The sequence below is a fragment of the Ceratotherium simum genome, chromosome 14 (assembly GCF_057802395.1).
Source record: "Ceratotherium simum simum isolate JZ-2026a chromosome 14, ASM5780239v1, whole genome shotgun sequence".
Taxonomy (NCBI): domain Eukaryota; kingdom Metazoa; phylum Chordata; class Mammalia; order Perissodactyla; family Rhinocerotidae; genus Ceratotherium; species Ceratotherium simum.
In genome coordinates this window covers 25,906,275-25,930,927 of record NC_141913.1, presented here as the reverse complement: position 1 = coordinate 25,930,927, position 24,653 = coordinate 25,906,275, and the positions used below count along the sequence as shown (strand labels likewise).

The window sequence follows — 24,653 nt, the reverse complement described above, 5'->3', positions numbered from 1 at the left end:
TAGAGTAGTATGTGGCAAATAACAAGGGGATGGGGTGTGTTCCACCAAAGTTCATAAACAGGTTTCAGCAGATCTGTGAACTCCCGGAAATCTGTACGTAAAATTTTGTGTATGCCTGTACACATCTGGTGGGGGGCGCTTACATGTTCAAAGGGGTCTATGACCCCTAGAAGGTTAAGAACCACTCCACCCTTCAAGTCCATTTGGGCACCACTGATACACAAGCCGCTTCCGCGCGAGAAGGCAGCGACCAACGGGAAAGTTAGTTAGCAGCTTGGCGGTCTGTCTAGTCCACTGAGAACGACCCTATGTTTACTCTTATAGACATCAAAAGCGATCAATCTTCCGACTTAACCTGAGAAAACGCAACGTAGTTATTAATTTCGAAAAACTCGGTTATTAAAAAAGATCGCGAGATGTTCTATTCCTCAACCACGGGATTTCCAAGCACGTGCCCAGGCTCGGAGCTCCCGAGCAGCACGACGCTGTCCCGCTGTCACCTCCCCGCCCGGAATGAACCGACTGCTCCGAGCTCCGCCTTTTTGATTCGGCCGAGAGAAATGAGCCAATGCTTTGCGAGTCCAGGCCGGGTTTTCAAGCATTAAGACGGAAGTAACGGCGAGCCGCCAGTTCCAGGGCCCGCAGAGTGAAAGAAGTGGCGAGTGGGGGGAAAAGGAAGACGCAGGGGAGGAATGGCGGCTCAAATTCCAATTGTGGCCACCCCTTCCACTCCGGGGATAGCCCGGAACAGCAAGAAGAGGCCATCCAGTCCTTCCCACAACGGCAGCAGCGCCGGGGGATATACATCCAATAAGAAGAAAAAAGCGTCCGCCTCTAGCTTTGCGCAGGTACGCTGTCGCTCGCCTAGCCTGCGCCTGCGCGGGGCTGTGTTGGGCGGGGCGAGAGCGCATGCGGAGGTCCCGCGGCGGAGCGAGTGCACATGCGCAGGGCAGGGAGCGGCAGAGCGCATGCGCTGGGCCTTCCTGTTTCTGGGTTCTGGTAGATGTTGGTCTCCGGTGCAAGTTAAACCTTTTTTCTTTAGTTTGAATGTGTGGGATTTGGTTCAAGAACCGTCCGCGTTGCATTGTCCTTGAGGAGAGTAGGAAAGGTGGGGAGGTTATTCCTGCTTTAGTAGAAGGACGGCCTTTCGCGCAGAGGTCGCGTTTAGAGCAAGACTCTGGACTTTTCTTTCTGTGAGGCAGAAAATGGACCTTTCGTCCATTCTACAGACATTTACCGGGTGTCTGTGAGGTGCAGAGCGCCCTAATGTTCTACAGGGAGGAATCCCAAGATGTCTAGAAACAGATGGTTTCCCTCATCCTCAGAAAAGTGCTTTTTTGACCCTCAGTTTCCCAGTCCCAAAGTGAGTTTGGTCTTACCTCATGGGTTGTTATAAGAATTCAATGAGATCGTGGTCGTAAAGCCCTGAGCACAGAGCCTGGCACAGACGTCACCGCATCTGGGCAATCTAGGCTCCGCAATTTCGGCAAGGAGTTTTCAGCAGAGGAGGGGCTTGGTTAGATTAGTGTTTTTCTTGGCTCCTGCATTTTATTTAAAGCAATAAGAGAGCGAAGATGGAGTGTGTTACTTTGTCCTCTCCAGCACATGGTCTGGCGTCGTTTACCTGGAACGATGTTCTAGAGTTAACTGCCTGCCCCTTCTTCTATCCGTAATTGATGTGCCCACCCCCCCAGTCCCCCACCCCCGCTTTTAAGTTCTTTAGTGAGGTATGGTTTGCATCCAAAAAATGCACAAATGTTAAGAGTACAGATCAATGACTTTTTACGTATGTATACACCTATGTGACCACCACCCGGATCAAGATGGAGAGCATTTCCAAGAGCCCCAGAAAATTCCCTGGTCACCCTTTCCAGTCAGTACTCTCTTCTCTCCCTGCCAGAGGTAATCACTATTCTGACGTCTCTCACCATAGGTTGACTTTGCTTTTTTGAACCGAATATAAATGGAATTATACAGAGCATATTTTGTGTCTGTGTGGGTTTCTCTGTGAAACAATGTTTTTGAGAGTCATGCCTTCATGCATTCATGTTATTACCTGTATCAGTATATCTGGTACATTTTTTCTTCTTCCCTACTACTGATGGACGTTTGAGTTTATACTTTTTGGCTTTTATACATAAGCAGTTCTGAACATTCCTGTACAAGTCTGGGTAGATATATGCTTTCATTTCTCTTGGGTGGATGGATAGTAGTGGAATTGCTGGATCACAAGGTAGACATACATTTAAATGTATTTCCCAAAGTAGTTGCATTATTGTGCATTCTCACCAGCAAAGTGTGAGAGTTCCAATTGCTCTACATCCTCAACAATACTTGACATTGTGCATCTTTAATTTTAGCCATTCTGATAGTTGTGTAGTGGTATTTCATTGTTGTTTTAAATTTTGTTTCTCTGATTACTAATGACATCAGTCACCTTTTCTTATACTTATTGACCATTCTGATATCTTTTGTGAAGTGCCTGCGTTTTTATAATTGGATTATTTTTATAAAAATTATTAACATGTAGGAGTTCTTTTTTTATTCATGTAACATTGATTTATAACATTATATAAATTTCATGTGTACATCATGTTTCAACGTCTGTATAGACTGCATTGTGTTCACCACCAGAAGTCTAGTTTCCATCCATCAGAGTACAAATGTTCCCTTCTACCGCCCCCCGCTTCCCCTTTCCCCTTTGGTAACCACCAAACTGTTCTCTGTATCTATGTGTTTGTTTGTTATTGGATTTTTTTTTTAATCTTCCATATATGAGTGAAGTCATACAGTATTTGTCTTTCTCCATTTGACTTCATTTCGCTTAGCATGAACCCCTCAAGGTCCATCCATGTTGTTACAAATGGCAAGATTTCATCTTTTTTATGGCTGAGTAGTATTCCATTGAATATATATACCACATCTTTTTTATCCATTCATCCATCAGTGGGCACTTAGGTTGTTTCTAAGTCTTAGCTATTGTGAATAATGCTGCAGTGAACATAGGGGTGCACATATCTTTTCAAATTGGTGTTTTCATGTTCTTTGGATAAATACCCAGAAGTGGAACAACTAGATCACACAGTAGTTCTATTTTTAATTTTTTGAGGAATCTCCATAATGTTTTTCATACTGGGTGCACCAGTTTGCACTCCCACCAGCAGTGTATGAGAGTTCCCTTTTCTCCACATCATCTCCAATACTTGTTACTTCTTATCTTTTTAATAATAGCCATTCTTACAGATGTGAGGTGATATCTCATTGTGGTTTTGATTTGCATTTCCCTAATAATTAGTGATGTTGAGTATCTTTTCATGTGCCTGTTGGCCATCTGTATATCTTCTTTGGAAAAATGTTTGTTCAGATCCTCTGCTCTTTTTTTTCTTTTTTTTTGGTGAGGAAGATTAGTCTTGAGCTAACACCCATTGTCAATCTTCCTCTTTTTGCTTGAGGAAGGTTGGCCCTGAGCTAACATCTGTGCCCATCTTCCTCTATTTTGTATATGGGATGCCACCACAGCATGGCTTGATGAGCAGTGTGTGGGTCCACGCCCAGGATCCAAACCCATGAACCCTGGGCCACTGAAGCAGAGCGCACAAACTTAACCACCACGAACTTAACCACTACGCCACCAGGCTGGCCCTTCCTCTGCCCATTTTTTAATCAAGTTTTTTGTTGTTGTTGAGTTGTATGAGTTCTTTATATATTTTGGATATTAACCCCTTATTGGATATATTATTTGCAAATATCTTCTCCCAGTCTGTAGGTTGTCTTTCCATTTTGTTGATGGTTTCCTTTGCTGTGCAGAAGCTTTTTAGTTTGATGTAGTTATACACTCTTAATTGGAGTCCTTTGTCAGATATATGCGTTGTGAGTACTTTCTCCCAGTATATGCAGCGTGCATTTGGATATCTAAGTGTGCCAGACTGAGGAATGTAGTCAGTATATATTGGGAGGAATGATTGTTTTGATGCTAAAGGTAGTATTGATCAACTCCCACCACAGCAAGCTTCAGAGAGTGGCCAAATGCCTTCAGGATGCTGAAAATTCCCAGTAACCCAACTTAGTGGAAATCACAACTCTGGGGGCCTTAGAGCTCTCACTGAGGGGAAGGGCTGCCTAGGGACTCCCTGTGGGTCTTCTCCATCTCAGCAGCGTCAGCAAACCTTCAGGCTGGAAAGAGTAGGGCATTCCCTGGAATAGTAAATTCTTTTATCTTTGCTCTCATCTTCCCAGCTGGTGATTAACTAATGAGGTATATAACCAGTTACCCTACTCCCACCCTCAGCATCCCCATGAAAAAGGAAAAAACTTGGCTTGTCTCCAGAAAAGAGTCTTAGATTTTTTTCCCTGCTCTAATATAGCCTTCCATCCTAGTTCCCTGTTCTCCAGCATATGCAGGCATTAGCACAGCACTGCGCTGAGGGCTGCCTGGAATCTTCCAAAGGTGACCTTTATGTCCCTTGCTCAGCCTTTCTGTTCTTTTCAGTTCAGTTCAATCTGCAAGAATTTATTGTAATTTATTTTGTTCTGTCCCCAGGAGTATGCTTAAAACATTTCAAAGGATTATAATTTGTCCCTGCCCTCCCAAAAATCTCCCAGGAGGAGGGAGTGACATTCATATATTGTATTAGTTTTCTATTGCTGTTGTAACAAATAACCACAAATTAGCGGCTTAAATAACACCTGTTTATTAGTTCATGGTTCTATAGGTCAGAAGTCCTGGCATAATGTGACTGGTTTGGTTCTCTGCTCAGGGTATCACAAAACGGAAATCAAAGAGTTGGCTGGGCTGGTTTCTTATCCTGAGGCTCTGGAGGAAAATCTCTTTTCAGGCTCATTCAGATTGTTGGCAAAATTCAGTTCTTTGCAGCAGTAGGATGGAGGTCCCTGTCTCCTTGCTGTCATTTAGCCACTGGTACATTCCTTACCACGTGGCCTCCTCCATCTTCAAAGCCAGCTATGGAGAATCTCTCTTGTGTCAGATCTCTCTCATGCTTCAAGTATCTCTGACTTCTCTTGTCTTTGACCTCTGAACCCAGATTTAAAGGGCTTATGTGATTAGGGCAGGCCCACCTGGATAGTCTCCTTTGTTTAAGGTCAGCTGACTTGAGACCTTAATTATATCTGCAAAACCCCTTCACAGCAGTACCTACGTTAGTGTTTGCTTGAATAACTGGGAGAAGGTGCCAGGATTCCTAAGGGCTGTCTTAGAATTCTACCTATTCACATCTATGAAACAATTAGGAAAATATAATAATTTCTAACCATGTCCCAAAGAATATAGGTGTTCTCTGGTGTGGTGCCCTAGTGTGGCGGGACGCAGGAAGATAAGGACTCATGTAGGCCATAGAGAAGGAGGTGGGGTGGGAGAAGGACTTAAGGCAGACTTTGAGGGGTAGTGGGTTTGGATGGCGAAGGCTTTCCAGCGTCGGGGCTGTGCACATGTATCAGATTGCTCAAGGTGCCATCAATGGGAAGTAAGTGTGTTTTTAATATATACATGATTGTCTTTCTTGAGTTAAAAGGGACTTTGTAGATCTTTCAGTATCTAAATTTCCCTACTTCAATAGTTTCAGCTATTTTGATTTTGTTTCTTATAAAAAAGCAGTGTCTGTAAAACTCATGGGATTTAAAAATTTACAAAGGACATTTACATAGACCTTAGAGTGCTTCTTGCAATTGGTGAAAATAACTTGATGGATTCCTAAGCTGGTTTTATCTTCCAGAATGTGCATGCTGTTTCTAAAGTAAAATTGAGTGAACAGAAGAAACTTAAAGGGCTTTATGCTCAGAAGTCCTCAGGAGTTGAAGGGAATATTTTTGATCTAAAAGTATTCTGAGCAAAGCGTTTATAGAAGTCTCCTTTATGTCAGTTCTAGGGAATAGTGTTAAATAGTTTAATAGTACTGAAACAATTTTGTTTTATTATTTGTTCAAGATGAATCTTTAATTCAGCAGAAATTACTATTAAGTGTTTGTGCTTGCTAAGTTGTACAGATTTGTCACAGAATTACAGTCCTGTGTTTGGATTTATATTTTCAGTGTAGCTAACATAGGTATTGATCAATAATGTTGTAATCTGGATAGTGCCATCTCTCATCCATTCTGGTTATGATACTTAGAAAATGATTAGTGTTAACTTGGGTTGGAGAACACATACATGTGCTAAAGTGAAAGAAATGATAAATAATAATAATTAATATTTACTGGGCATTGACTATGTACTAGGCACTGTTCTAAGCACCTTCTAAGTACTGTCTCATTTAATCCTCAAAACAACCCTCTGTGAATTGTTATTCTACAGAGAAAAAAACAGGAGCATAGGGCCGGCCCGGTGGCGCAAGCGGTTAAGTGCGCGCACTCCGCTGCGGCGCCCGGGGTTGGCTGGTTGGGATCCCGGGCGCACACCGAGGCAGCGCTTGTTAAGCCACGCTGTGGCGGCGTCCCATATAAAGTAGAGGAAGATGGGCACGGATGTTAGCCCAGGGCCAGTCTTCCTCATCAAAAAAAAAGGAGCATAGAGAGGTTAAGTAAGTTTCCCAAGGTCACACAGCTAACAAGTGGCAGAGTCAGGATTGGAACCCAGATGGACTGTCAAGAGTCCACATTCTTTTTCCTTGACTACGTCTCTTTTTTGACTGCCTCTCTTGATATCACTCTTGCCACTCTCTGCCTTAGAAGATATAATTAGATTTCTGATAGAACCAAATCCATGCTGCAGGAAAATGCTTTTGGGGGGAGTTTTATTAGATCAATAGAGGGCATTTTAGACTTTCCAAATGCCTATTCAAGTTGATAAAATCTACAGAGAAACCTAATTGACCTGTAGACTGAGTGTTACGTGATAGACTGATTTGTGATGGTTAAGCAGTTAACAAAACATCTAAATAAGCTGAGAGGTAGCAGTTGCTTCTTTAGGAGGTTAGAGCAGAGTGCAGACGATGGTAGAGTCTTCTGTCATTGGAGGCAGCAGAGAATGCTGGACTGATTTGATTTATTCATCTAAAAAATAATCATTCTACCCCAACTTTAAAAAAAGATCATGATAATGTTAAGTTTTATACGTTCCTTTTTTCTGTTTTTAAAGTGGACATAAAAAGTCACAGTCTTCTTCCCAACAACTGTTATAATTTGTGATTCCTACGTGTAGATGTAGTTTTTCATAACTGTATTTGGTGTATAACATTGTGTACCCTGCTTTTCACTTAGCATTATTTCATGAACCTTTCTCTATGTTGATAGACTTCTTAAGGAATCAAGTGCTCTTATTTAATTGACTTTACTGAATAATTGGGTTGCATCTCACATTTTTGCTGTTTCAAGTAACCCTACAGTAACCCTGCTCTTTTAGACTAGAGTCAGCTATTAGAATCTAGAAAACTATTAGATCTAAGTGGGCATTTGATTTTTCAGTGATAAGACAAAGCCACAGACATCTGCGTCAGAGGCATGCAGGCTGCTGTCTGGAGAGACGAGGCCATTTATTTGGGCTCTGCAGTTGGGCAGAGCTGAGAGCTCACTGACTCAGCTCAGGGCAGGCATGTGCTTCTTTGGTAGCAGGCCAGGTTTCTCTTCCCTGGGACTTACATCAGCTCTTCTAGTGCTGCAAAGAGGGGACAGCCCTCAGTGCTAGGCGTTACTTCTTTCCTCTTCTTAGGGCGTTCATGACTTGAGGCAGGACAGTTCATCTCATAAAGTCTCTTAGTGTTAATAGTGGTTTAGTAATATGGAAACTGTACATCATTTTAAATTTTATTTTATTGCATCCCAGGCTCACAGACTTGATCCTCCCTTTGACTGAAGGTCTCTCCCACTCATCCTGTCACAGATAGACAAAGAGTCTCAGCTGCGGAAGCCCGGGGGAAGGGAAGATCAGGGCACAGTAAGGTAGAGAGTGGGGTTAAAGAGGAAGGAAAAGCAGAAAACTCTGTTCTGGGTCTGCCCAGAACGAGGTATTCTTTTTTTTCTTTAATTATTTTATTGAGGTCATATTGGCTTATAACACTGTATAAATTTCAGGTGTACATCATTATATTTCAGCTTCTGTATAGACTGCATCGTGTTCACCACCGAAAGTCTAGTTTCCATCTGTTAGTATACACATGTGCCCCTTTACCCCTTTCATCTTCCCCCCACCTTGCTCCCATTTGGTAACCACCAATCTGTTCTCCTTATCTGTGTTTTTATCTTCCACAGATGAGTGAAATCATACAGTGTTTGTCTTTCTCTGACTTATTTCGCTTAGCATAATACCCTCAAGGTCCATCCATGTTCTCACAAATGGCATGCTTTTGTCTTTTTTATGGCTGAGTAGTATTCTATTATATATATATATATCACGTCTTCTTTATCCATTCGTCTGTTGATGGGCATGTGGGTTGGTTCCACGTCTTGGCTATTGTGAATAATGCTGCAATGAACATAGGGGTGCATGTATCTTTTTAAATTAGTGATTTCATGTTCTTTTGATAAGTACCCAGTAGTGGAATAGCTGGATCATGTGGTATTTTCTTTTAGAGCCTGTCAGAGAGGGAAGAGAGCCCTTGCTGTTCAGAGGCAGGATGCAGATCTGGAATGATGTTGCTCAGTTCATGTTGGGCTGGCTTTATTTCTTTGCCCCTTCTTCAGCTTGACTCCTCAGTGGGGGGTCTGGCCCTGCTGGAAAGGGAAGAGAAGAGGATGGAGGGACCAAACGAGCAGGAGGGGTCTGTTTGGAAAATCAGTGCTTGAGCGCATCATCTTCATTCCCTTCTTGACTCTTCTCTAGTGTGCTGCCGGAATGCTGAGGCAGACTTCTGGTCCTCTCTTCCCACCATCTTCCCCTTCCTCTCAGCAGATGCACCTGTCCGATGGTGCATCCTCCCTGCTGGCAGAGCTCCCAGACCTTCCGACCTACTTGGACTTGCTGAGGTACCTGCTTTTCTTAGTGGCCTCTGGGGCATCGCCACCTGCCCGTGTCTCAGTGAGGCATTTCTGCCTGCCGGTGTTCTGGGTCTCTCCGGGGCCTGGGAACAAACAGCCTATGTCAAAAGAACGCACTGTATTCCTTCCCAGGATGTCACTCTGCCCACAGCACCTTTGAGCTTCCCCACTAGGAATCAGGGAAGAGGCATGAACGGATGGGGAAAATGCAGTCTTTCAGCAGTTCTGACGCAGGAGAAAAAGCTAACGCCACTGCTTGAGGATGGCACGCTGTGAGCTGGGTGTGTTCTGTGGATGGTTCTGAATCACCACTGGAGGCCTTGGAGCCTGGTTCTTCATTTCGCTTTAGTATCTCCTCTTTGCTTCTTTAGCACTTCCGTTTGTTTATCTTCTCCCAGATGGAAACAACATTTATATAAGTAGTCGTTTTCTTTATGAAAAACTCAAACAAGAAAGTTGAAACTTAAAGTGTGTGTGGCCCCAGGACACCTCTTCTGCATTCCGCCTGTTTCCCCTTAGTCATCTCTAGCCCTTTGGTTTTTCTGTTCTGACGTGATGCTCACTGCGTAGTTCTTAGGGTTGTTTTCCTCTCTCTCACTTAATTTAGGCCACCCTGGGCCCAGCCTCCTGACAGTCCACGCCCATCAGCCTGTTCCTCACTGAGTAGTCTTGTGGCACACCTTATGAATTGTGAGACTCCTCGGGAGAATGGCCCCTTTCCTTCTTCCAACACTGGCGGGTTTCCTTAGACCTGCTCACCTCATGTGCCTTCCAGCCAGTGGGCCTGGGCTTTCTCCTTCGCCCCTGGACCACCACCTTGAAAGAGCAGGGGCTCTTTCAAAAAGAGAAAGAGCTCTTTTCTCGACCTGCATGCCAGCTGTGACTTCCTCCTCAGGTTCTGTGGAGCCCCTGGCTCATTTGCTGTTGGTTAACAGCTTGGTGTGCCCGGGGGAGAGGTTTCGCTTGGCCACTGCATTTTTTCCTAAATCCTCTAAATATTTCAGTGTGGATTTTCTAAAACCAAAGGCATTCTCATATATAACAACAGAACAGTTATCCAATTTAGGGAATTAACTTTGAAGTAACACTGGGACCTAATAGACAGACAGACATTGTTGTCCTTTGTCTAGTCCAGGTTCTCCTGTAGGATCCCACATCACATTTGGTTGTCGTGTCTTTTTAGTCTCCTTTCATGTGGAACAGTTCTTCAGTCTTTATCTTTCATGACCTTGACACTTTTGAAGAGCACTGGTCACATTTTATAGAATGTTCCTCAATTTAGGCTTGTCTGATATTTCCTCATGACTAGATTTGGGTGATACATTTTTGGCAAGAGTAGAGAAGTGACGATGTCCCCTTCTCGGCACATCATGTTGTGGCACGTGATGTTGATATGTCCCATTACTGCTGATGTTAGCTTTGAGTAAGGTGGTGTCTGCCAGGTTTCTCTGCTGTGAAGTTTTTATTTTTCTGTTTGTATTAAAGTACCTTACGGGGAGTTACTTTGAGACTGTGTAAATATCCTATTTCTCTTCATATGTTTGCCAACCGCTTGTAGTGTCTGTTGATGATTTTTGCCTGAAACAGTTATTATTGTGGTGGTTAACCAAATGGTGATTTTCTAATTCCTTCATCCTTCTGCAATTATTAATTAGAATCCTACTGTGAGCAAGAGCTTTCTCTCATTTCCCATTCACTTATTCTTTTTTTTTTTTTTTTGTGAGGAAGACCAACCCCAAGCTAACATCCAATTCCAATCCTCCTCTTTTTTGGTGAGGAAGACTGGCCCTGGACTAACATCTGTGCCCATCTTCCTCTACTTTTTATATGGGATGCCGCCACAGCATGGCTTGACAAGCAGTGCGTTGGTGCATGCCAGGGATCTGAACTTGCAAACCCCGGGCCACTGAAGCGGAGTGTGCACACTTAACCACTGTGCCACCGGGCTGGCCCGCACACTTATTCATTCTTAAAATCAGTGTTTATATTCATTGATTCTTGTTTTATTCTATGTGTTACAATCCATTACTAGCTTTATTCATTCATTCTTTCATAAATATTTGTTTATTTCTAGCAGCTTTATTGAGATATAATTCACATACCATAAAATTCACCCTTTTAAAGTGTACAATTCAGTGGTTTATAGTATATTCACTGAGTTGTGCAACTATCACCACTATTTAGTTTTAGAATATTTCCATGACCCCAAAAAGAAACCCCCCTACCCATTAGCAGTCACTCCCTTTTCCCCCTTCCTGCCAACCTCTGACAACCACTGATCTACTTTCTGCGATTATGAATTTGACTACTCAAGGTACCTCATATAAATGGAATCATACACTATGTGGCCTTTTGTGTCTGGCTTCTTTCAGTTAGCCTAGTATGTTCAAGGTTTATCCATCTTGTAGCATGTATCAGTACTTCATTCCTTTTTATGGTTGAATAATATTCCATTGTATGGATATACCACATGTTGTTTATACATTCATTAGTTGATGGACATTTAGATTGTTTGCACTTTTTGCTATTATGAATAATGCTTCTGTGACTATGTATGAGTTTTTGCATGGACATATGTTTTCACTTCTCTTGGGTATATACCTAGGAGTTGGATTATTGGGTCAATTGATAATTCAATGTTTAACATTTTGAGAAACTACCAAACTGTTTTTCAAAGTGACTGTACTCTTTTACATTCTCACAAGCAATGTATGAGAGTTCTAGTTTCTCTATATCCTCACCAACACATGTTATTGTATCTTTTATTATAGCTATCCTGGTGGGTGTGAAGTGATATCTCATTGTGGTTTTGATTTCATTTCCCTGATGACTAATGATTTTGAGCATCTTTTCATGTGCTTATTGGCCATTTGTATATCTTCTCTGAAGAAATATTTATTTAAATCCTTTGCTCTTTTTAAAATGGAATTATTTGTCTTTTTGTTGATAAGTCATAAGAGTTCTTTATATACTCTGGATTAGCATTATTTATTTTGTTGCTCAAATTGTCCAGATTCAGCTAGTGGGAACCTCTTCAAACTGACTCTTGTGTCCTTTAATATACCTCATCATTTTTTGAGAGTGCTGTTATGGACTGAATTGTATCCCCTCAAGATTCACATATTGAAGTCCTAACCCCCAGTACACCTCAGAATATGACTGCATTTGGAGATAGGGCTGTTAAAGAGGTAATTAAGGTTAAATGAGGTCATAAGGGTGGAGCCCTAATCCGTTATGACTGGTGTCTATATAAGAAGAGGAAGAGTGCACAGAGGAGAGGCCATGTGAGGACACAGTGAGAAGATGGCCATCCATGGGTCGAGGAGAGAGGCTGGGAGAAACCAAACCTGCTCACACCTTGATCTTAGACTTCTAGTTTCTAGAACTGTTTGAAAATAAATTTCTGTTGTTTGAATTTCTCAGTCTGTGCTATTTTGTTATGGCAGCCCTAGCAAACTGATACAAATGTTTTCTTCCTTTCTGGCACCACAAGGCTCCTCTTGTACTTTCCTGCCCCAGCCCTGGATCCACCATTTCTTCAAGGATCACTAGTTCTTGGAGAATAGTATTTAGAAACCAGGATCTCAGCACTGGTGTGCCTGTTGTTCATTGTTTCTAGCCCTCTCAGTGGAGAGAACTAGGAAATATAGACATGTGTGTGTATACCCCCCACCTCTGTATCTATTTCTATGTTTATCTATCTGTGTGTATGTTAAAAACCATGAGTTCTATTGATAACCTCTGATTTCAGTCCAATGGTGCAGGATTCATTCTAGCCTTCCCTTGTTCCTTATTTACTTCATCTGAGATACATAAAAGTAGTTTCAGAATTATTAACCTGTACCATTGTGAGAAACAAACCTCCCAATTGTCTATGCCTCTTTTTGCCTTTAACCTTAGGTTATATTGTCAAAATACTGTGTTCAAAGTCACTAAAGCTATTTCTCCCTTCCTCCCCTTCGTGGTTATGTTATTCATTCAAAATATAGTTAGGTTTATTTATTTTGTTGGTAGTCCATTTTCTCTCTGCTGCCCCATCCTTGTTGGTTTTATTACTAATATTTTTAGTATGTGAAACTTTAACATGGTTCAAAAGGTCAAAACTCTACAAAAAGCTATTCTCAGAGAAGTTTTACTCCTCTCTTCCCTTCCCATCTCCCCGTGCTTTCCTCCCTGTTCCCTCTGCCCCATTGGTAACCAGGCCTGGTCGTTTCTGAATTATCCTTCCTGTGTTTCTTTGTGGTCAGCTACTGCATCCCACCTGGAGACGTTTCCTCACAGCAAACTCCTGAGCATATACGTCTTAGATACTGATGCTAGCATTTAGTTACGCTGCGCTATCTTGTTCCTTAACTGCAGTCAGTCAGTCAATGATTATTTGGTACTTCCTGTGCCAGCACTGGGTTAGATGCAGGGGACAGAAGACAGCCCTTAGTGAAGCAGGATGTCTTGACCCCTATGTGCAGTCCCACTCTGAATCTATCCCTTCCCTCATCTGCTCCCACTTCCCTGTGTCTCTCCTTCTTCTGGTCTGTTGTTCACAAAGCTGTTTTCATTGACTAAGACATAAATACAAACTATCAATCATATATCCAATTTATAATAGATATTATTCTTACAAATAGTCAACACAAAATAACATTGACAACTGGCTAAAACTGCACAAGGTAACATTGGTTATTGATTAAATGTGATGGGAGAATCCAATCTTCCTCATCAAATTAGGTCTCCCAGGACACACGTACCTGGCAGAAATGCTATGACCATGAAGGGAAAAATCACAAGGGCAATAAAAGTTAGTTATGTACAAAATGCTAGATCTAATCTTTGTTGTAAAGTTAAAACTGATATGGACTAATCCTGATGAAAATAATTTTAGTAAAGCATAATGAAAATGGAAACATTGGAAACTATTCATGCTGTATAGAAAATGACTCAAAGGATTTTGCACCAGAAAATACAAAATACAGGAAGGAGGGGGAACGACTGGAGGCTGGAGAGGAAGTCAAAATTTGTTCCTAATCCCAAGGGCAGTGGGAACCACTGACCAGTTGTAAATAAGGGAGTGATATCAAGCTTGCATTTGAAAGTACGTCACTGACTGTGCTGTAGAGAACGGAGTGGGCAAGATGCACACTACACACTCCCTCCTCTGAAGCTTGTAGCTGAGGAAGGTGCCAGATAAGGGCAAAGGACTGTGGGAGGGAGGGGGGAGAGAAAAAGAGGTGGGAGGGAGGGAGGGAAGGAAAGGAGAGAAGAAAAGAACTTGTGGCTACAGATGATGGGAAAAGGATGAGAAATTGGAGGCGTCTTTGTTCTTAGAGAGTTGACGTTTGAGCTGAGCCTTGGAGGGGAGAAAAGTTAGGAAAGACTGAATGGGGAAGATGCGATGAGGGGCAGTCCAGACAGAAGAGGTGGTGTGAACAGAGGAGAAGGAGCACAGACCCTGACTCCTGGGCTGGAGCCCAGTCCCATATAGAGAGACCCTGGAAAGGAGTCTGGGTAGGTGTTTGAGAAGAGACCATTTGGAGAACTATTGCAGCAGAGTGAGTGGTCCCTGTGTTCCCCACTCCCCTTCCCACCACACTGGATGCCATTGCCCGGTGTGGGTGGGAGTGGTGGTGGTGGGGTATATATATATATGCAACGAGAACTCTTGTACACCGCTGCTAGGAGTGTAAAAGGGTGCAGCCATTTAGGAAAATGATCTGGCAGTTTCTTATAGAGTTAAACACTTACCCTATAACCCAACCGTTCCACTCCTAGGTTTTTACCCAAGAGAAGTAAAAACACATGTCTACACAAAGGCTTGTACAGAATGTTTACAGCAGCTGTATTTATAATAGGTGAAGACTGAAAATGACCCAAATGTTCATCAACAGGAAAACGGATAAACAAAGTGTGATACATTCATACAGTGGAATACTACTCTGCTGAGTGGTATACAAATACAATGAAACAAACTACTGAGGCGTGCAACAACATGGATGAATCTTAAAACTTTATGCTGAGCTAAAGAAGCCAAACACAACAGTACATGCTGTCAGATTCCACTCATATGATGTTCTAGAACAGGTAATGTGGTAGAAATCAGAACAGTAGTTGCCCCCGAGGGTGAACGGTATTGAGTAGGAAGGGGCATGAGGGAACTTTCAGGGATGATGGAAATTTTCTGTGTCTCAATAGGGACGTGTTACACAAGTGTAAACATCTGGCAAAACTCATGAAACCTACACTTAAGATCTGCACATTTCACTGTATGTAAATTATATATCAATTAGAAAACAGTTTATTACAGTCTGAGAACACTGAAATTGCATTACAAATCAGAAGTGATTTCTTACCCTGGCTTGTTTTTCCTTTGTGATTGTTAGCTTAAAAGGTTTTTTATTTTAAAGCAGATTAGCCTGCCTTCAGGGCACTCTCCTCTCCCTCTGTTTTCCTTCCTCGGAATGCCCATGTCCTGTTGTACCCCTAAGTATACCAGCTGCAGCCTGGGTTCTCTGGCTGATGACCCTTAAAGGGGCTGGGCCTTTTCTGCGTTAATGGTTCAAGACACAGTTTGATAAGATCAGCAGGAGTAGGGGCCATGTGGTGTCGTGGAGATGGTGGGGGCTTTGGAATTGGCCCAACCTGGGTTTGAATCCAAAAGTAATCACTGTGTGGCCTTGAACCATCCCCCTGAGCCTCAGTTTTCTTGTCATGGTTGTCAGAGTTAAATCAGCCAGCTCAGGTACACAGTGGAGCTGGGAAGCATGGCAGCTGCGGTCCTGGCTGTCTCTCCTGTGGCTTCTGCACAGCAGGTGCTGCTCCCCATCTGGCATGCCCTCTGGTGCAGGCCACCTGCCAGGGCTCTGCACACGCTGTCTTCTCTTGCGTGTCCTGTGGTATGTCTTGTTGAGAGCTGAGTTAGGGAACTCAGCTAAAAGAAACTGACCTGACACTATTCTTACTATGTTTTAAGGGTATCAGCATGGAAGCCATGAGTGAGAATAAAATGGTGCCCTCTGATTTTAGCACAGGACCTATGGAAAAAGCTGCCAAACCTTTGCCCTTTAAGGATCCTAACTTTGTGGTAAGCATCTAAAGTATTTATAAATAAGAAACCAAACCACCATACCTCAGCCTCTGATCTTGCTGGGCACTCGTGTCCCCTTCTCCACCAGTCCCAGTTGCCACCTTCTCTGTCATGGGCTGTTGCAGGAGGGGTGGGGGCAGGAGAAGAAGGGCCCTTCTTGTTGATCTCCCGATGTGCTAGTTCCCAAGGATTTGGGTGCCCTTTGTGGAATTCATTAAGGGATCCTATTTTGAGGATGGGTCATCTCCATGATGATTTTTCGCCTTCCCTTTGCATTGGTCTGACATAAGTTTTAGATGAGGCTTGAAATAATTAATGAAAAGAGGAGTGCTCCTCATTAGTTTCTTTAAGTAAATCTAAACTATTGTTCTGTAAAGTAGAAATAGGCCATTCTTCCTTTCATTCTTGAAGAGTATAATAAATTACAGTGATTCAGATTATACCATTAAAAGTTTATTTTTCATTAATTACGTTTGAAAATACAGTATTACCAGTGCCTGCAACAGATTTTGGTATTCTTTTCCATTTTATTTTGTCATCTTCATAGGACAAAAAGGAAAAAAAAAATTTCCAGAAGGCTTGCCATGCCATGATTGAGGCTTACTTGGGTTTTCCAGGATCACCAGTAATTTGCAAGGCAGAGACTTGCCCTCAAAAGGGAGTTTAGAGATGTGGTCATGAGTTTAAAGCTAACTCTGTAGTAAATTTATTTTAAAGTAATGGGAAATTCATGAGTGAATTCTATAAAGCTAGATCCAAAAAAGGATGTGATTTTCTATGTGCGTGGAAAAAAAATAACTTTTTATTTCTACTCCATCACTAACTAACTCGTAGGTTTTGACCATCCAAAAGCTTTGTTTGTTATAAGGAAGATTAAAGTGTACAGCATAATACTTAAAAAAAAGCCTTAGGGGTACAAATGATTGCTGACCGAATGAGAGGTATATTACAATTATGAATAAGCGTAAATATCAGATTCTGCAATGACAGTATCCATTGATTTTTGTTTCTTCTAATCCATGCTTTTAATTCAAGCACTCTGGCCATGGTGGTGCAGTAGCTGGCAAGAAGAATAGAACCTGGAAGAACCTGAAACAGATTCTCGCTTCCGAAAGGGCATTGCCGTGGCAACTGAACGATCCTAGCTGTGAGCCTTCTGTGTGTTTATAACATTCAGACTAGGAACTTTCTTTTAACAAACCTATCTTGTTATTTTATTGTGTTTGCATTAATGTAGGAAACAATTTTTAGCTTAGGAATTTTATAGTGGCATCAGTATAAGGAGATTATGTGTCCATTTCCTCATAACTATATCTGTGTTTAATCTGTTTGTTTGTGTTGTCATGGATGTGTGGTTTTTAGTGTCACTGTTAACATTTCAATCTGGGAGAAATAGGTCCAGATATGATAATATTGGTGTTTCTATTAGAAAAGATATTGGTGTTTCTGTTAGACAAAATTCAGCAGTCTACTCTTAAAATTTGTTTCCAAGAACAAAATTGCCCAAGATTTAAGAGGATATCTAATAACCAGCTTAAAGGCCAACTTTGTTTTACTCTCTGAGCCAGTGTTTTTCAGAGCAAATGCTTTATGCTGCAGTGTTTCCAAATCCATGTAAAGCACTGCTATATGTTCTGTTCAACTTCATTGGAAAGTACAGGTTCAAAGTTCCCTCCGTCTCCTCTCCCACTGCACCTCTTTCATGGGGGTGACTCAGACGGGTGACAAGTGAGCTAGTCAGTTGTCTGGGTGTGGACATTCCGGTGTCCGGATGCTCAGAGCCAGTCAGTGGGTTGTTTGGCATCTCACCACCACCAGCCCATGTGGCCTGAGACAGTGAAAGCGACTGTGGGCAGACAAGCTTCTGGTGCTTCTGCTGGAGTCGGGGTCCCTGGGGACAGGGCAGAGCTGGATCCGGAGCCTGCACTTGGTCTATGACATACTGCATTATTTCCCCAGAGAATTCTGTGATTACTTACTCACAAAGTAAAAATTTCAGGAATATTATCAAACAGTATTTTAGAAAAAAAAGGGAAGGGATCTGAATGTTTTAAAGCCAGTTTAGTTATTTTCTTTTTTTCCCCAGACTTCAGTATTGATGCTCCTCCATCCTTTAAGCCAGCTAAGAAGTATTCTGATGTTTCAGGTCTTCTTGTGAGTATAATTACATCTCTATGTCCTATAACATTGAATTGAAAAGAAGATTTCACAGTACTCTCTATTCAGAGAGTGTTGAATATTGACCACCACTGGTCCTGCCTGGAGCCCGTATGCTTTGAATAGGTAATGGGTTTGTGCTGAAGCCTGATGCATTTACTTTAGAGTGGCTGCAACCTGGGGCATCTGTGTGGGCAGCCTGGAGAGAGGATTGCTCCAGAAAGCAGGAGACCTGAGTTTCACTTCCCTTTCCTCTGCTTGTTGACTATATGAGATAACATGAAAGAAACAACTATTTCTTTTTCTACTGCTGAAGTTTAAAAAATTTCCTGCATTTTAGAGATGATTATACTTTTTAAAAAATACTTAAAGTTCTCTAAAGAGGCACTATGGTAAAAGTAGTGATTTTCAAACTTATTTTTAAGCATCAGAACCCCTTTTCCAAATGAAATCTTTTACAGAATCCCCTGGAGCCCACCTACCCACTGTGGTCCCATGTGGATCTGGTCCTCTGTCCTTCTCCCCACGCCCCACCACAGTGACCCCTAAAGCGCTTCTGGGGAACACAGTTTGAAAACCAGCAGCATACTCGGACGAGTGGGCCTTGTGGCCAGTCTCTGAACCTCAGGAACCTCAGAGAGCCTCATTTCCTTCTTCTCAGAATGTAGATGAAGGGTGGGACTCTCAGCTTGCCTTCTTCGTCCTTTTTCATCACTGTTAAATTTGGGAGATGGGGTTTTTCTCATTACTGTAGAAGTAATGAGGCACTTCACTTTTTAAAACTCATACAGATCATTTAAATGCTTTACTTTTTATGAAAATGTACGACTCCAACTTCCATAACAAACTAAATTGATATATATTCTACACTGGGGAAGATTTGAGTTTTTATTATATTTTTAAAAATAATGTTATACTCTCTGAATTAGTCATATGTTTTACCTTTTGTTCCAGAGAGTACACATTCCTCAGTGTACTACAAACTTTTTAACATAGACCCTTAAATATAGTGATCCTAAAAAACAATAGGGAAAGTGGGAGCGTGTGTGTGTGTGTGTGTGTGTGTGTGTGTGTGTGGTGGGTTTTTTTTACATCCATTCACGGGCATATATCCCCTCCTAAAGGTCCCCTGAGGGGACTTCTTGAGAGAAATGTTGTAGTCTTATGCTCTCTCTTGTCTACTGCCTGAAAATAGTTGTCTCATATATTTGACTCATTTTAATAGTTGTTTATGGCAAGAGAGCTAGTCTGGCACCAGTTATTCTATTATGGCCCAAAGTGGAAATTTCTCCCTGTACCATTTTGTACTGAGCTGTGGAAGCCGTGGTTTATGGCCAGACTTGGAGGGTGGTCCCTTAGAATGTAGCTTTATCCTCATCATCAGCAGGCAGCGCATCTGCTAGTGCAATAGCTTTCACACACTAGGAGGCATGAGAATCATTCTGAGAAGCATTGTTCCAGGCCCCTTTATGCCACTGGCGAAGGACTTGTCATGTCATACATAAGCTAAAACCTCTTGCCCCCACTATATGTAAGAATTAAGAAATTCTGATTATACAGAGAACTCTACCAAATCATTGAAAGCCAATCCCATAGAAGAATCGGCTAAAAGGATATGAATAGACAATTACAAGGAGGAAATACAGATGACCAATAAGTAGATATTCACTCTCACTGATAATTAGGAAAAAGTCATCAGGTAGGGAAGAAATGAAAACATTTGATTGTCACCAGCGTAGAGAAATGGACATCCTCACACAGTGCTGTTTTGAGGTGGGATTCTACATTGGTACGGATTCCTTGGAGATCAGTTTGGCACTACCTGGTGAGACAAAAAAGCAAAAGCCAGGGCCGGCCCTGTGGCTTGGCGGTTAAGTGCGCACGCTCCGCTACTGGCGGCCCAGGTTCGGATCCCGGGTGTGCACCGATGCACCGCTTCTCCGGCCATGCTGAGGCCGCGTCCCACATACAGCAACTAGAAGGATGTGCAACTATGACATACAACTATCTACTAGGGCTTTGGGGGGAAAAAAAAAAAAAGGAGGAGGATTGGCAATAGATGTTAGCTCAGAGCCGGTCTTCCTCAGCAAAAAGAGGAGGATTAGCATGGATGTTAGCTCAGGGCTGATCTTTCTCACAAAAAAAAAAAAAAAAGCAAAAGCCTTTGACCCAGCAATCTGCCTTCTAGGCAGCTCCCTAGAGAAATTATGTGTACAAGGAGCTTCATGCAGTAATGCTTATGAGAAAATGTGTTAGCAGAATATTAGGAACAACATAAAATTTAGTCAGGGGTTAGGGGGGATGTTCATACTATTCTGTGAGCTTGATGTATATGTAACAATATGGATAAACTTCCAAGATATATTGTTTACTGAAAGGTGCAAAGCAGTATAAGCAGCGTGGTACCACTTAAGTAAGAATCAACACACACTCACAAAAACATATTGGGTAATTTCTCTGGTGTGTTTATGTGTGTGCAAGGGTGTAATAAACAAGGTCTGGAAGAGTGCCCACCTAGCCATGGTTTCCTCAGGGGAAGGCAGAGGACTTTGGATGATAGACAGTGGTAAAAGGGGACTTTAGTCTTATTCATAATGTTGTCTTTTTCTTTTTAGAGGAGAATATGTTCATCTGTTACTTGTATAAATTAAAGTTAGACGTAATTAAAAAATAAAGCCCAGCTCATGTTTATACTGACCCACCTGTTCCTAGACGGCCAAGTGACCATTTCCCCTGTGCTTGGGCCTGGCAGGAAGGCATGCAGGGTCACACCTGTGTTTAGCCCTTGTCACAAAGCTGTGGAAAGCATTGTGGCTCTACGTGAGATGGGGGAGCAGTGAACGTAGCCTGTCACCCCGCAGCCAGGGAGGCCTTAAAGCTGTTTGCTGCCCACCCTCCGGGAAGGTGGCCTTTGGTTCCTTCAGGCTCTAGGGATGGAACCCCGGGGAGGGCAGACTGTAGGCGTGCAGTTCTTTACTTGTTCGACTCTGTGGTGTCACTTGGCGTCCTCCCTTCTGTTCCGAATACTGGGTCAGGTCCGTCTATGCAAGTTTTTGTTGGTGACCGTTTTGTTGGTGCCACAGTATCTCTGTGTTCCGCATTATTTGTTCAGCAGCCTTCTTGGCAGTGAGGTCTGAACTTGGGCGGGCCAGCTCAGCACAGTTTGGTGGTGGGAGTGAGGCAGCCACAGAAATGGAGCCAGGCTGGGGCTGGTTCATATATGGAGGCCAGATGATCCAAGCCAGATGCCCATGCCTTCGCCCCTGCTCAGAACTGAGGGCAGCCTCCCCTGCCAGCTGTTCATCGAACTGCCTCGTGGCCAGGAGCCCTCAGAAGGGACTTGTTGGCTGTTTTTCTATTTAAGCCTTCCATTATATTACCGTCATTAAAGGAAATGTGGTACAGAAAGGCAATATTTAGATTAAGCCAAAGGATCAAAGTTGTATTTTATAGAGAGCTTTAATTAATCTTAGCTTTTAGGAATAATCTCATTTTCCTGACATGCAGACATGAAATACCTTAGGGAGATCCCCAGGGGCAGGATTGAAGACTCTTTAGAGTATGAGAAACCTATGACTAAGTTCCCTTCAGCTCGTAGCTTCTTCACCGAGCCTCCCCTCCCTTATTAAATCACAGCATTGCTGCAGGTCGAGGTCCACGCAGAGATGATCAGCACTGGGGCAGACAATCCACACTTGAGTAATTGGACGTTATCTGTCTAGACTTTAATGGCATCTTTTATAATTTTTTTAAAGGAGTTCCAAATGACTCAGCCTCATGTTTTCTGTTTCAAAATCCATAGAAGCCATATGCCTTGAGGTATATAGTGAGTGGATTATTTTCTCCACTTTGCACATGGGGAAAAGAGATCAAAAGAGAATTGGTATGTCAGTGGGAAACAGTCTCTCTTTTCTGTGATTTTCCTGATCGTCCATTTGTTTGTTCCTTCCTTCATTCATTCATCATTCGTTGTACAAACACTGACAGAGGCCCACTGTGTACTCTGCACTGCACTAGGAACTGGGATACAGTGATAAGCAAATCACAGGGTTCCTGCCTCTTGGAGCCTCACAGCCTAGACTTTAGTCAAAGAATCATGCAGATAACAAACGTAAAAGCAACAGAGATAAGCATTCCACAGGAGACAGATGTGGTGAGGTGGAAGTGAAGGTGGGGTCTTGACCTCCCATCGGGAAGCAGATAAGGCTTCCCTGACGATATGACTTTGGAGGCTGAGTTCTGAAGGATGAGCAAGTGATTACTGAGCAGAGTGGGCCACAGTGGGGGCCCCTCTTGAGGAAAAGGCAAATGGGGCATGACAGGAGGGAGGGACTTAGAGCCAGGGCAGTTGGAATCAGTGAGTGGGGACATGTGGCTGAGGAAGAGGCTCGGGAAGGAGGAGAGCCTCAGCCTGCTTGGAGGGCCTGAGGAGCCACGCTGAGGACTTGGGCCTTTATCCCAAGAACAGAGAAGAGCCACTGAGAGGTTTCATGCTGAGGAATGGCATGATCAGAATTGCAAGTTGCGAAGATGACCTTGGCTGCAGTTAGGATGGCAGTCCCTTCCAGCGGAAGAGTGAGTGGCCGGTCCAGCACTGTAGTGTCACCCAGGAGCTGAGGAAGTGGCTTGAGGAGGGCGTGGAACAGCAGGGGAGGAGTGCACTGGAGTAGGTGGAGAGCAGCAGGGAGGGGCGGGTGTACCCTGCACGCATGGAGGTCCCACTCCCTGCCTTGGGGAACAGATCTGGAACATTCGTTTGAAGCATGTGGGAGTTTGAAGGCAAGATCAGGGAGAGATGATCATCATGAATTCAGTTTGGGACCTGTTGCTTGTAGCCCTTGAGGCACCAACCAGAAGAGTCCTAGTGTCTAATGTGGTTATTCCTCTTCCTCTCGTCCGTACCCTGAAGTATTTCTCAAGTCTAGGAAGACTAACGAGTCTTTGCCAAAGGGAGCAATTTAGTGTTCTTGGTGATAGAGTAAGGCATGATGAAGATATATTTCACTTTCGGTAAAATAGAAAAAAAATTTTAAACTTGAACTTAAAATATCACCATTAACAATAACTTTCTGCCCTTCTGTGTACCTGTTTCTCACCCAGGCCAACTACACTGACCCCCAGAGCAAGCTGCGGTTCAGCACCATCGAAGAGTTTTCCTACATTCGGAGGCTGCCATCTGACGTTGTCACTGGCTACCTGGCCCTGAGGAAGGCCACAAGCATTGTTCCCTGAGCTTTGGGAAATGGAAATGAAGTGGAAAACTATTTCAAAGGCAGACTTTGGACTCATGATTTTGTTTCATGGAAACAAATTCATTCTGCTGTCAATCTGGAAATGTCAGTGCTGTGCCTTGGAAAGAATGTTTGGCTTTAATTTAAGGGTTTTTTTCTATGTTTTCCCTCCAAGTGTGATATTTCCTGTTGAATTAAATTATACTTCATTTGTTGCCTCAAGTAAAGTTGTTTGACAAGAAAATATAAAATTGTGCTTTTAATTTAACTCAAGTAAGTCCCCGAATTTTTGCTTCAAAGCTGCAAACTCTCTTGTAACACGTTTAAAGACTCTACAATGGATCCTGACAACAGGGCTGGATTATTCCGGATCCTGGTGACTCCCTCTTTTGAGCACGTTAGTCTTTCTCTTTGATCAGAATGCTTGGAAGAGGTCCAAAATTGGGGCTGGAGAAGAAAGCTGAGGAACTTGCCCTGTCGCGCTGGGCCAGTCCTTGCCCTGTGCCTCCGCCTCTGAACCAGTCTCTCTTGCCAGCCTCCAGGTACATGGCTGTGTTTAAGCCACTTGGTCTGTGGCATTTCGTCATAGCAGCCCGAGCTGACTACAACACCAGCCCTGGCCTCATTTCTGGAGGCGTGGGGTACAAACACTGACATCCCTTCTAAGAAGGGCTTTTGTCCTGCTACAGGATGCTGCCCCTTTGACCGAAGCCTGCCCCAGAAGAGCAGTGTTTGCTTCCCCATCCTATGAGAAGAGGAAGTGCTCCTGGGCCAGGAGAAGGAGTATGGAGACGTGCCCTGAGCCCCCATTCCCGTATTTCCCTAGGGAGGATGGGGGAACCAGACCCCGAGGCTTCTGAGCCCGAGCTGCCTCTGCTTTGGGGATTTAGGCACCCAGGTGCCTTTTCTTTCTAAGAGAAAGCCCCTCCTGCACCCCTCTCCAGGCACAACGAAAAGGAAAACAAAGCCAAGAGTCAGCTGGGAGAACAGCCTGCTGGGGAGGTGCCAGCTGCCCGGAACCTGGCTTCCTTTTCTCCTGGCGCAGCATGGTGTGTCATTCAGCACCTTCCCGGTAACTAGTGGTGAGCGTGGGAGGGTGCTGTGTGGCTCCTCCCTGGCCCCATGAAAAGGGACTGAGGTAATGGCCAGGAGAGGTGGGGAGCCTTTCCTAAGCCCGTGAGCACGGAAGCATTTGAACCTCTGGTGCAGGGGTCCTCAAACCTGAACATCAGAATCACCTGAGGCCTTGTAACACAGATTGA

The 24,653-nt window shown here is 43.3% G+C and overlaps 1 protein-coding gene across 3 annotated transcripts; it reads left to right on the top strand.

The window, feature by feature from the left end:
* Positions 1 to 559: 559 nt before the first annotated feature.
* INO80C (INO80 complex subunit C) lies at positions 560 to 23,664 on the top strand. 3 transcript variants are annotated; one of them, XM_087439141.1, is made up of 5 exons: positions 560 to 848; positions 15,890 to 16,000; positions 17,039 to 17,161; positions 18,090 to 18,157; positions 23,261 to 23,664. In XM_087439141.1, the coding sequence occupies exons 1-5, from the start codon at positions 693 to 695 to the stop codon at positions 23,364 to 23,366; spliced, it is 564 nt and encodes a 187-aa protein (XP_087295267.1). In that variant the 5' UTR covers positions 560 to 692; the 3' UTR covers positions 23,367 to 23,664. The 3 variants fall into 3 exon arrangements, with proteins under 3 accessions (XP_087295267.1, XP_004422516.1, XP_087295268.1); XM_004422459.3 differs by having other exon boundaries at positions 568 to 848; positions 17,039 to 17,150; XM_087439142.1 differs by lacking the exon at positions 560 to 848 and adding an exon at positions 1,790 to 1,902 and having other exon boundaries at positions 17,039 to 17,150.
* The last annotated feature ends 989 nt before the right edge of the window (positions 23,665 to 24,653 follow it).

What these genes read in the sequence shown, in the direction of transcription:
- INO80C (XM_004422459.3), top strand. Translation starts at nt 693, where the DNA reads ATGGCGGCTCAAATTCCAATTGTGGCCACCCCTTCCACTCCGGGGATA. An exon ending in CCGCCTCTAGCTTTGCGCAG is followed by an intron (nt 849 to 15,889) that starts GTACGCTGTCGC and finishes CTATGTTTTAAG; the next exon opens with GGTATCAGCATGGAAGCCAT. An exon ending in TTAAGGATCCTAACTTTGTG is followed by an intron (nt 16,001 to 17,038) that starts GTAAGCATCTAA and finishes TTTTAATTCAAG; the next exon opens with CACTCTGGCCATGGTGGTGC.